This window comes from Arachis ipaensis, chromosome B07 (assembly GCF_000816755.2).
Source record: "Arachis ipaensis cultivar K30076 chromosome B07, Araip1.1, whole genome shotgun sequence".
Lineage (NCBI taxonomy): Eukaryota > Viridiplantae > Streptophyta > Magnoliopsida > Fabales > Fabaceae > Arachis > Arachis ipaensis.
Window position 1 is genome coordinate 108,580,035 of NC_029791.2, and position 13,633 is coordinate 108,593,667.

Sequence of the window (13,633 nt, forward strand, 5' to 3'; positions counted from 1 at the left end):
TTGAGTGAATCAACCCTATACACTTGAGTGACTAGAGCGGATACACATCCGGTGAGGGTTCGATTGCTCAATTACATGTTTTCACCCGTGATCATCTCTTTTCTTGCAAGTTTGTAAATTCTTTTAATAACTCAATTCAATTGTGGATTTGACTTGGTTGTAATACCTTTAGCCCGTGTGCTTATATATGTATTCTTGGGAATTGATTTATTTTAACCAAGTCGTTGCATTCATTTAGATAGTTATATTTAGATAGGTTGCATTTAGATAGTTTGCATTGAATAAATGTTGATACACTTTGTCTTTTTCTTGGTTTAGCATGATGACATGCTTAGTTTAAGTGTGGGAAGGTTTGATAAACCTCAATTTTGTGGTTTATCTTGTGCTTAATTTAGGGGATTTTATTCAATGAAATAGCATAGTTTGTAATTCTCTCTAAATTTGTGTTTAAGTGTAAAAACATGATTTTTATGCCTTAAAATAGCTAAATTTAATTCACCTTAATTCCATTCGATGCCTTGATATGTCTGTTATATGATTTCAAGTTCATAAGGCAAGTATTGGATGGAAGAGGTGAAGAGAAAAACATGCAAAGTGGAGAATTCATGGAAAAACAAGGATTTGGAGTATCCAGAGCGATGCGCACGCGTGACAGACGCGTACGCGTGAAGAGGTGCATCGTCGAAGGTGACGCGTACGCGTGAGAAGAAAAAGCCAGATGACACGTACGCGTGGCCCATGCGTACGCGTCACAGCCAGCACGTGATCTCATTAAAGTGAAAACGCTGGGGGCGATTTCTGAGCTTCCCAGTCCCAAATCCAACTGATTCCAGAGACTATTTCATGCAGAATTCAAGACTGGACAAAGGGGGAGCAATTAGTTAGTGTAGGAATCATGCCTTAGTTTCTAGAGAGAGAAGCTCCATCTTCTCTCTAGAATTAGGTTAGGATTAGGTTAATTTCTCTTAGATCTAGGTTTAATTTCTTGTTTCCATCTTGTTTTCTTTATAATTTCTTGTTCCATTGTCTTGATTTTCTTAGTTCTTCTTGTTAATTTCTCATTTTGGTTACTTTTTATGTTGATGAACTCTTATCAATTCCCATTCTCTTTAATGCAATTTTGAGGTATTTCATATTTGATGTGCTTTCCTTAGTTGTTATTGTTAATTTCTTACATTGGGTAGTTGTAGACTTTATATTTCTTGCAATTTAACATGCTTTCCTTTTATGCCTTCCAAGTTTTGACAAAATGCCTGGTTGGATATTAGAGTAGTTTTTTAGCATTCTTGGCTTAGAAAGAGAAATTAGGCAATCTTGAGTCATTAATACCTAATTTAGATTGGTGATCTAGAGTTGTTAGTTAATATTATTTCCATTGACCCTAATCTCTTGCTAATTTAATTAGTGAGTTGATTAGGACTTTTGGATTGAGATTAACTAGTCTTATTTGACTTTCTCTCGTGTGAAGATAACATTGTACTTTCTTCCATTGTTGGAGTTGACTAAATAAGATAAATTCTTGTTAATCATTGTATGATAATTAATGACTAGGATAGAAAGCCTAGATTCTCAATTCTTGCCATGAATGCCTCTTTTTAGTAGTTGTTATCTTTAATTGTTTGGTTTATTTTCTTGCCTATTTTTACCAACCCAACCCCTTGGATACCATAACTAATAATACGCATACCTTACTTCAATTCTTTGAGAGACGACCCAAGGTTTAAATACTTCAGTTACTTTTATTGGGTTGGACTTGTGACAACCAAAATATTTAAACTTTGATTTGAGCATTACTTGTCGGTTGGGAACTATACTATCAACGGAATTATTTTGTGTAAAAATTCTTAACCGACGATTTTGCTCTCATCAAGCCGCCATCACTAAGGTGTATTCCTTCTCTTAATCCCCTTTTCTTATGTTATTTTTCTGTTTTCTATTATGTTTTATTGTCTGTTCTCTTGTTCTTGTTGCATGATCATTTCTATCTATGTCTTAAGGCTAAAAAATGTTCCGTATATCTATCACCTTATTTAAAAAGAAAATTTTATTTGAAAAAGAAATTAAGTTGCATGAATTTCGAGTTTATCTTAAGAATAGTTCAATTATCTTGATGTGGTGGCATTGCTTTTATTTTTTGAATGTATGAATAAACAGTGCATATTTGAAGTTGAAATTAAGAATGTTGGCTCTTGAAAGAATGATGATAAAAGTTAAGTATTATTGGTAATCTGAAAAATTCAAAAAATTGATTCTTGAAGCAAGAAAAAGTAGCAAAAAAGCAAGATACAATAAAAAGAAAAAAAATTTGCATGCGAAAAAAAAAGCAAGCTGAAAAAGAAATAAAAGCAGAAAAAGCCAATAGTTCTTTAAACCAAAAGGCAAGAGCAAAAAGCTAATAACCCTTTAAACCAAAAGGCAAGGGTAAATGGATCCAAGGCTTTGAGCATCAATGGTTAGGAGGGCCTAAAAGGAGTAAAATCTTGGCCTAAGCACTCCAAATGAAAAGTGTCCTTAACTATATGCTTGTGGTGTGAAGGTATCAAGTGAAAAGCTTGAGACTGAGCAGTTAAAGTCGTGATCCAAAATAAAAAGAGTGTGCTTAAGAACTCTGGACACCTCTATCTGGGGATTCTAGCAAAGCTGAATCACAATCCGAAAGGGTTCACCCAGTTAAGTGCCTGTGGCATTTATGTATCCGGTGGTAATACTGGAAAATAAAGTGCTTAGGGTCACGGCCAAGACTCTAAAAAAAGCTATGTTCAAGAATAAAAAAGAACTGAACTAGGAGAGTCAATAATATAATCTGGATTCTAAGTTCCTAAGGATGCCAACACTTCTGAGTTACAATGGATAGTGAGATTCCAAAACTATTCAAAAGCAAAAAACTACTAAGTCCCGCTCATCTAACTGAAACTGAGCTTCATTGAAAAATCTGAGATTTATTGTGTCTTACTCTTCTTTTTATCCTACTTTGTTTTTAGTTTCTTGGAGACAAGCAAAAGTTTAAGTTTGATGTTCTGATAAGCGGATATTTTATACACTTTTTGCCATCATTTTCATATAGTTTTTAATATGTTTTGTTTATGTTTTATTACATTTTCATAGATTTTAGTGCAAAATTCACATTTTTGAATTCTACTTTGAGTTTGTATATTTTTATGCAATTTCAGGTATTTTTTGGCTGAAATTGAGGACTTGGAGCAAAAGTCTTATTCAGAGGCAGAGAAAGCATTTCAGATGCTGCCATGATTTGACCTCCTTGCACGTGAAAGAGCTTTTCTAAAGTTACAAAAGTTCAAATGGAGCTTTCTTAACGGCTATAGAAAGCTAACATCCAGAGCTTTCCATCAATGTATAATAGTTTATACTTTACTTCAGAATTAAAGGCACAAAACTGACGTTCAACGCCAGCCTCCTACCCTATTCTGGCGTCCAACACCCACAAGGAGGAGACCACCGTCCAACGCCCAAAAGGGGGCTCCTAGCAAGCGTTCAATTCCCCTAGGCCCTCCTAGCACGTGGATCTCAATCAAGCTCAGTCCAAACACTCACCAAGTGGGCCTCGAAAGTAGATTTTAGCACTAAAACACTATTTTACCCTTCTTATGTAATCCTTAGTCATTAGTTTGTATTAAAAGGAGAAGATCACCCTTGTTTAGGATCTCTTCTGGCATATTTCAAATTTCACATTGTATTCTCTATCAGTATGAGTTTCTAAATCTCCTAGGTTGAGGGGAGGAGCTCTGCTGAGTTTTATGGATTAATAAAGTATTACTATTTTATCTTCAATCTGTGTTTGATTTTCTATTCTAAGATGTATCTTCGTTCTTCATCCTTATGAATGCGTTGAACTGGCATAAGGTTATCTCATTCTACATGGTTCAAAGTGAGTCTTTCATCGGACAATGATGAACCACTAGCTTGATTATACATCTCTTAGATGGCTAATCCACGACTTCGTTGGGGACTTCTCGAGACATCAGTTCAGCCGAGGTATGGGGAGATTAGGGTCTTTGTGGTAGAGGCTAGAACCAAAGGCACAGTATTCTCTAATCCAGAAGATTTGACCTTTTTTGTGGCATTTTGAGTAGGATCACTAAGGGAAATGGACTGCAGGAGCTTCACCCTCAATCAGACTAGATCCGCACTAACCCTGGGGTTTAGATCTGGAGGAGCATTGGCGACCTCTCAAGAAAGGTGTTGATCACATACAGCCTGCCATAGAAGAAATCATTCACAGTTGGAGGAGATAGTAAGACCGGATTAATCCAGAAGAACACAACATCTCCAAGCCTTAACCATCTTCTTATCATTGCTTTCACCATTAATTGAGTAACGTTTTCTTTATTTTACTTTTATGCGCTTTAAATGACCAACCAACTTTTCTATCCGCCTGACTAAGATCTACAAGATAACATTAGCTTGCTTTAAATCACAATCCTCGTGGGATCGACCCTAACTCACTCAGATATTACTTGGACGACCCAGTGCACTTGCTAGTTCAGTTGTGCGAAGTTTACTTCTGCGCACCATCTATCTAGCCGGCTTAAACTCCACGAGTCACAGCTAGACTCTTATGACTATTATACTTTGATATATCTATATATATGTCGTGATATCTGTATGCATATCTTGTGCCTTACGTTATAGCTTAGTGTGAATGTTTTGCGCTTTTCAAACTTTGTTTTTTGAGCTTAATCTTCATCGGGCTTCTAGAATTATTATTTCTTTCTATATATGAATATGTACAAGCTTTAGAATTGTCGTAACCTTTGATTAACCTTTGCTTTACGACATGAGGTAAGGCTTAGGGTAATTAGGGTGTTACATAGTTTGAAGAAGAAAGTTACGCATTCTGGACGGTTAGTTCAATAGACTAGAATCGACAAGTAATCAAAACTAAGGGGTTGAAACCGAAGTGTATTGGGCCGTTTGAAGTATTAAGACGGATTAGTGGCCGAGTGGCATATTGAATAGTATTACCGCCGTATCCTTTGACCCTGCACGACGTACCACACATTTCACAGCTTTGGTAATATACTTCTGAGGTAAGCTATGTCTTAGAACCTGAGGCAGTTCAATTGAAAAGGGGATTTGACATTTCAAGTAACTCCAGTTAGAATTGACGATACCAGTATTAAGCAACTATGTGAAAAAGAAGTGTCGTTAGTTAAGGTTGCTTGGAGTCAAGCTGGAATTGAGGAGTACACCTGGGAACTTGAGTCAGAAATGTGGAAAGACTACCCATACCTATTTTCAGGTAACTGAATCTGAATTTTGAGGACAAAATTCTTAATTATGTTGGCAAAACCCTTTAAATTAAGGTAGTGTATATGTGAAATTGGAACTCATTTGAAGAGATTGAAAGCATAATTGAGCCTTGGGTGCTGAGGTTTTGGTATTGAAGGCTTGTGACCTTATCAATTTGGGTGTTTTTGGCTTAGGAGAGAAATCGGTCAAGGTATGGTTTTGGTTTCTCGTATGTAATATATAACATCTTGTGAAAATTTAGGCTAGACGACCAAAAGATAAGATGAATCATATGTTGGTGTACATGTGGTAGTTTTGATTATTGAATTATGTGTTGTTTGATGTGGGTATTAGGTATGTTATTGTTAAATGGATGTGGTGGATGGTTGATGAAATAATGATTATTATGAATAACAATGATATATTGATGATTGAGTATAAATGTGGTGTTGAATGTGAATGGTTGGGTTGGAATTGGCAAAATTGTATATGGGAGTGTATGATGTAAATGTAAAATAATAATACGGAGTTTGGTATATTTTGATGTTGTTTGAAACTTGGAGTGCAGGTTTGAGTTGGAAAATGTGGTAAAAATAGAGGTTGGTATTTTAGATGAAAAACTTGACTTTAACAAACTTTGGTGATCTATAATTGGAGCTTCGAATTTTGGATTGGAATGAAATTTATTTCAAATTAAAGATACACATTTATATACCAAATTTTAATACCCAAACACATATAAACAAGGGATTTACTAGGGTTTGAGGATCCTTACCTTAACCGTACCTCAAGTTAATAAAAATCCGCTAATTCCTCAAACTAATCGGATCCTATAACATCAAAAATCAAAGATTGAAAATGAAATTATGACTTTCTTACCAAATTGAGTACCGGACTTTGTAGAGCTTGACACTGCAGTCGCGTTACCGTAAACGGTGTGGCGATCGAAACTCGGAATTGAAAGATATGTGGATTTGAATGGAAACAAGGGTTTGGGAATTTTTCTTCTCTTTCCTAATGTGTTCCAATGTGAAACAGCAAGGAAGGAGGAAGAAATAAGCTGAGCTCATTTGGTTAAGTGAACTAGTTGGGCCTTTGGTCCCGTTATGGGTCTGGTAGATCGGTTTGGCCCATTCAGTCTAATTTTGGACCAAATTTTTTAAAATTTGTGTCAAAATTCGTATTTTAATTAATTCTTTCTCATTAAACTATAAAATTCTATTTTCTAATTTTTTAATTAATATTTAATTTATTGACTAATTATTTGTTAATTATGTGGGATTTACACACAATAAAGTATTCAAAGAAATTTTTTCAAACCTAAAATGATATGTTATTTTTTTATTACTACTATTTGTTGTTTTCTCATTTATTGTTTTTTATTCTACATTGAAATTAAACATTTTAGATATTTTTATTATTTTTTATCATAGTTAATTTTGGTCTAAATATACCCGCGATTTTTCACGGACAAAAATACTAGTAATAACTAAATCTAAGAGGTCATTGCATTATAAAGGTCATTATTTATATATCTAAACTTCTAAGATATTGATACCAAATAAATTTAAAAAAATATTTCTATGATAAAAAAAATCTATTTTTTCTTGACATAATTGTTAACTGTGGTAGCCCAAACAACTTCAACTACTATACTATTTTGTGTAATATTATAACCATTAAATTTCAAAAGTTTTAAAAAAATATGAACAGATACTTGGATTTGTTAAGATATTTTTTTTTTACTATAAAACAAATGCATTAAAAATTTAATTTTTTTTATTTCTAATAAAAAATTTTTAATTTTGTAATCTTAACATGTGCCTTNNAGCTGCAAATACATATATCTAGTTTACACTGTAAACGAGATATATGAAAATTGAAAAAAATTTATATATCTCGTTTACACAATATAAATAAGATAAGATAACGTATTTTTGTAATAATTTTTAAAATTATTTATTTAAGTAAATAAAATATTTATTTAATTTATATAAATAAAAAATCCCTAAAGTAACTAGTTTTAAAAATTTCAAGGACTGTTCTGATAATTATGATTCCGGTTCTTAGAGCAATTCCAATGGGCATATGTTGAGGCCCTGTTTCTGACAAAAGGAGAACTGAGACCGTTGGAGTAAAATGGAATAGGGACCTTGCACAAGGACCGATGGGACAAAGTCCCTCTGAACCGGACTGAGAGCAACAAATAATAACTTGCCATTTGGCAAGTTATTATTTAAATAAATAATTATATAAAATTTTAATTAATTAATTAAGTGAGACCACAACAGGGACTAAAGTTAGTTCCTCCTAATGGAAAAGAGAGAGATGTTTTGAGTTCCTATTTACTGTTTATGACGTAAAAGCTGACGTGGAGTTACTTTTTATGACAGGTAGGCCATAAACAGGAACTGGGATGGAGTTACTTTTTATGACAGGTGGGCCATAAACAGAAACTGGGATGAGTTCCTTACTGGAGATGGTCTTAGAGCATCTCCAATTGAGAAGCCCAGTTACTATTTAGTCAGAAAAAAAAAAGAAATTGGACCGTTGGAGGAAACTAAAGTGAGTTCCTTCACTTTTTTCAAGAAGAGAGAGAGAAGAGAGAGTCCCTCTTAATGGGACTTCCATTAACCAATATATAATTGTCAAGTAGCAAGTAAAATAAAAAATAAATAATTATATAAAATATTAATTAATTAAATAATTATATTAATTAATTAAATAACTTCGTTTTCTAGGTTGTGTGTCCCCAAAGATGCTTGCTTTGTCTTTTTGTTTTTGTGTGTAGGAAACGAACTAAAATAAGTGCGTCTAGAAGTTTGGAACTGCAAAAAAAAAAGAACAATCAGCCGTCTCGTTCATTGTTTTAATCTTCAAATTCCAAAAAAAAAAAAAAAAGAGAGAGAATGCTATAAGACCTAATTATATATATATTTAGAGTACAACTGTTCCTATAAGTACAATGCATGTTTTGGTTTTATTGTTCCTTGGATTATGCACATTGAATAGTTTTGGGAAATTCTGTATCGCCCAATTTTGAGAGTAGCCATGGCGTGCTGCATGAGGTGTTCCAAAAAGGATTAAGATATGCTGCGGTGTCGCTGCTGCTATTGTGATTTTGTTGGTGGTGATCCTGGTGATCTTGATCTTCACTGTCTTCAAGCAGAAGGACCCTATCGTTACCTTGCAGTCGGTTAAGGTTAAAGAGGCGAGTTTGGTTATTTTCCCGATTGCGGCAATAAATGTGTCCTTGGGCATATTGCTCACGGTTGAGAAGCCCAACCATAGAAGCTTTAGTTACCACAACAGCACGGCTATCTTAATTATCGTGGGAAGCTTTTGGCTACTGCCCCATTGATGGTCTTGTCACGAGGACACACTTCCAGCTCAAATATCTCTGAACATCAGCACTACTTTGAATTTCTATGCAGATGACATAATGAAAGTTCTGGATTTAGTGGCTGATTTTGTTAAAGGTGTTATAAATTTTACTTCAACATCCACCTTGGAAGGGCGTGTCAAGGTGCTGAACCTCTTCAAGAAGAAAGCCACTAGTTCCTCCTTTGGTGATCTCTTTGTATTCGTACATGACAAGAGTGTTAATTCTACTTGTAAAATAGATGTCAAACTTTGACTAATATTGCGTCGAGGCAGACAGCTCAAGTATTGTATTGTTCAAGTAGTTAGTGTCTAAGCAACCCTTAGTTTCTATCCCCTTTGCAGTGGATTTGATATTGTCTGTGTGACTTTTTCTTTTAAGATTGTTCTTGAAACCTCAAGTGCATTCATTAAGGCAGGCTTCTCTAGTATATGCTTCATAATCATTGTTATGTTTAAAATCTCTTAGCATTTATAACTCACTATTGTCTTCTCTAATATTCTTTTCTAATCATTGCTTAAATATGCACATAATTATTTCAGAGTTCTAACATTCTGTGTACATGGCATATGTGTGAATTTTATATGCAGAGCGAATTTCGTCAGGACACCAATCATGCTTTCCCAAACTTGGGCAGATACATATTCATGCAATGAAGGTATATTGTAGTTGATCTTGTTGACTCTCTTTTGCTATCCAAGCCATGGTCGTATTCCTATTCATTATAACATTATTTTGCTAATTTGCAGGTAAAGCGCAAAGGGTACTTTTATCACCTATCTGATTCCATGTTTGTAAAAAGTGCCTTCTATGGTTTCAAGAGCTGGTTTCTTAGTGTGGATGTTTCTCCATTGAGCAATCGTGGTCAAAATGATTGTTCTTCTGATTCTCCTAACCAGCTGGTACTTCTTGGCAATTCAGATAATGCCTTGACTGGTTTGATCAATGATGAGAAAGAAGAAGATGATTTTGTGAATGCATCTGATAAAGCTGTTAAGGATGATAACGTCGTTTGCGAAGATGAAATATCAAAATCTGTGTCTAGTGCAAAGGAAAAACAGATGAGTACAAGGAAAGAAGATGATACTGTGGAATATGATGCTTCTGTTTTTAGGCCAGGTAATGATACTGTTCAAAGGGAGATTGAGGTTATGGCAGACCCTTCATTAAATGCAACTAAAGAAGTAATCATTGAAAGTGAAGTTCTAAAGGAGCATCAGCACAATGAATTCAATGATAATAACACGACAATTGGCATTGGTACTGAGTCAATGAAAGAGGCTACTGAACCTTTACGTGCTACAAATAAGAAGAAGAAAAGTAAGAGATCTTTGATTCATGATGCTGATATTATGGAGAAGAAAGGGAAGAAGAGATCGTCAAATTCTCATGAGACACGTTTGACTTCATTCAGGAAAGATGCAGAAGCATATCCTTCCAACATTCGAGGGGGTGTTGAAGATGATATTTATGAAGATGGTATAGTCTCTAAAGGTAATATACTACTCAAGGAACGGTTGAAACTTGAAAGTAGACATATTATACTTGTCTTCTTGGATGATAAACCTCGGTCATATTAATATGAATTTGATATGTACGTAATAATTAAAAAGCTATGCTGCGAGATTGGAAGGCTATGCTTTATGGAGGACTTTCCCTCTTTGTTTTGATTTTGTATAGAGGAACCCTTATCCCCAATTTGTATTATCCTTCTCATCTTATTGAATTTCTCTTTTACTTTTAATAAAAAAAAATCCAATAATTGAAATAAATAAATAAATAAATGTTAAATCTACTGATCCTTTATTATTTTTTTTTATCCTTGCTAGATAACAGCATGAGCAAACCTACGCTTGAAAAAATGGAGATTGGAACTGATGCATCCTTAGAAGGCATTCCATCTAAAGTAAAGAAGTCAGAAAAACACAACCGTTCGGATGTTGAAACAAAATTACAACCTTCGGGTGTAAAGGAGCCAAAGGAACCCAAGCAGTTGAATGAAGATAATTTGAATATTGTTCTTGACCAGTGCAATGAAAGTGAGGTTGGTCTGACTGATAGAGCTGAAGGAAGAAGAGAAGTATTACAAGATGATCCTAAGCCAATGCAGTTGGAAGAATGCACACCATCTGAACAGAATAATAACACTGAAGCAAATATCAAGGAATCAAATGTGACTCCGAAAGCTGTTTATATGAATGAGATGGGTGAACCTGTAAAATCTGAGAAAAAGAAGAGAAGGAAGAGAAAAGATATGGATTTGGACGAAAGAACAACTACAAAAGAAGAGTGCACACCATCTGAACAGAATAATACAGATGCAAATGTCGGTGAATTAAATGTGACTTCAAAAGTTGCTGTTTCAAAAGTTGTTGTGGTTGGACTCAGTGCAGTAGAAAAATCAGAGAAGAGGAAAAGAAAGACAAGAAAAAGATAAGGATTCAGATGTAGGAACGACGACAACTACAATATTTTGAGGTATTTATAATCTCTTACTAGGTTAAAATTAAAAAATCCTAAGCTCATAACATAAAGTCTAATTTAGTAACTAAATAAATAAAATCAAAATAAATCAAATTAAATTGAACATTCTAAAAATATAAAATAATTTTAAAAAAAATAATACTTGATCTCTTCGTATTACGAACATTTATTTTTTTTCTCTTCAAAAAGATTCGTCTTTAAATTTTGTAGTTAAGAACATAGTGCATGAAAAGAACAAATATATCTATCCCCTCAACCATTAGTGGCTCTTGGATTCCCCCCTCAGTGGGTACCTTTAAGATTAATTGTGATGCTAGCTATCCTGGCAGTGGTGCTCGAGTTGGTTTTGCTTGTGTTAGCAGAGATTGGAAGGGAAGGTGACAACGAGGCTGTCTGGGAACAATTGAGAGTCGTAGCATTTTGCAAGGAGAGTTGTTTGCTATTTGGAGATGCTTTCTTTTAGCATGGGACTCGGGACAAAGAGACATTATATGTGAGACAGACTGTGTGGAGGCTTTTACTATTGTCAATAATTTACAAGATTGCTCTGGGTTTACTGATTCTTTGGTGTTAAAAATTCGAGATATCATGTCTTGGAAATGGCGTGCTGATCTTCGGTTGATCTTGAGAGATGCAAATACAGTAGCAGACATCATGGCAAAGACTGCAATGAGGACTATTTCTCCCCAAGTGGAGCTTCCATTGCCTTGGAAGGAGTTTGAGAGTAGTATTCAGCGGGACTGCCTTTCTTAAGCAGTTTCTTGTTTTTTTTTTCTTTCTTAGTTTTTGTTTATTTTTCTTTTAAGTCACCAAAAAAAAATAAGAAAGATAATTTTTTTTAACTTTCTTTTTGTTTGCCTTTTTTTTCTCTTTGCATTGTATGCTTTTTTTTATTTTTTTAAATAATGAAATCAACAAGATCAACAAAAATAATAATAAAACACAAGGAAGACAAAGATGACAAGAACATAAAGAAGCACATGGGAGACAATGAATTTTTTTGGTTTTCTTTTTTATACTAGGAGAACAAATATAGATTGATGAGGATTAATCTAATATCTGAAATTTGATACCAAATGATAAGGAAGAAGAGGATAAACAAAAAGATAAGAATTTAAACTGAGTAAAAAGATATATTGAAATTGAAATAGAAACAAAAGAGATAGATTGAAATTGAATACAAAAAGAATCACTCTACTTTTTACTCATTTTCTTGACGCAACAAAAAAGGACTCCTCAACCTTTTACCCAATTTTCCGATGCAACAACAGAGAAACTCATTTAATCTCACTTGTCCAAATCATAGTTTTATCACGAAACTAAAAAGAGAGGTTTTCACACCTCTAATCAGTAAATGATGACTATAATATTTTATGAGGTATTTATAACCTCTTATTTGATTAAAATAAAGAAAATTCTAAACCCATAACATAAAACTCAATTTAGTAATTAAATAAATAAACAAAATCAAAATAAATCAAACTAAATTGAACATTCTAAAAATATAAAATAATTTTTAAATAACACTTGATCTCTTCATATCACGAACATTTGAAGCACGTATCAAAACATCATGTTGGTTCTAATATCTTCAAATTCCTCTCTACTAATTGTTATATCTTCTTCACCCGTACTGATTGTTGCATCTGTTTTTATGTGCGCATAAAGTTGGTAATATAGAATTAAAATAAGTGTCCTCGATGATTCTTGTGCCAATTTCACTCACTTAGAAATAGTGTTTTCCTGAAATTTGGAACTAATTATCTTGTTGAATAAAATTTGTTCAGATTCACATGGTGGAAAAAGACTGGAAAGTGGTGAACAAAATGACTTTAAAGGAAGGTAAGGTAGTGAATTGTATTTCTCCGGCTATAAGCAGCAACCTTTCTTTCTCGTTATTTTCCTTTTGTGTGGATTCTTGAATCTTGACACTCTAGTATTAAGTTTGACCGACTTTAAGCCGAACTTATAGTTGACAAAGAAGATTATGGATTTATGGTTATCATATTAACATAGAGCTACACTTTTGAGTATAATGCTGAAATCTAAAGGCATTTGATTGATTAATCAAATGATGCTGAATAATCATGAAACAAAGAATAATACAGGACGCGGGCCAGATGTGACGCAGCGAGGCGAGGGCGCAAGTCTCGGCGCTGTGAGGTCGAGGTGCGGCGAGACGAGGGCGAGGGCAAGGGCGAGGAGGAGGAGCAGAAACGGCGAGCGGCACGCGACGTCCACCCTCGCGGTGAGATCCAGCGGCAAGGACCGAACGACGAGGAGCAGGAGTGGCGATGGCGAGGAACAGTGGCGGTGGCCCTTCTCTTTTCCTTCCCCCTCTTCTTCCTTGAACCAACCCCCCTCCCCCAGCGTGATACCCTTCCCCCTTCCCCTTAACCTGTTTTCTTTTTTTTTTTTTAGTTAGGAGTATTTTTGGAATAAAAATTAAAACTTTGGTAAAAAAGACGATTTTATAACTAAGTTAAACCTTAGGGACGATTTTGTAAGCAAAAAAGA

General features: G+C 34.4%; 1 protein-coding gene across 2 annotated transcripts; it reads left to right on the forward strand.

Annotated features, from left to right (window-relative positions):
* Nucleotides 9,052-13,149, forward strand: LOC107610165. 2 transcript variants are annotated; one of them, XM_016312258.2, is made up of 4 exons: nt 9,052-9,290; nt 9,382-10,126; nt 10,462-11,110; nt 12,904-13,149. In XM_016312258.2, exons 1-3 carry the CDS (start codon nt 9,285-9,287, stop codon nt 11,067-11,069), a joined length of 1,359 nt encoding a protein of 452 aa, XP_016167744.1. In that variant the 5' UTR covers nt 9,052-9,284; the 3' UTR covers nt 11,070-11,110; nt 12,904-13,149. The 2 variants fall into 2 exon arrangements, with proteins under 2 accessions (XP_016167744.1, XP_020961861.1); XM_021106202.1 differs by lacking the exon at nt 12,904-13,149 and adding an exon at nt 11,446-11,494.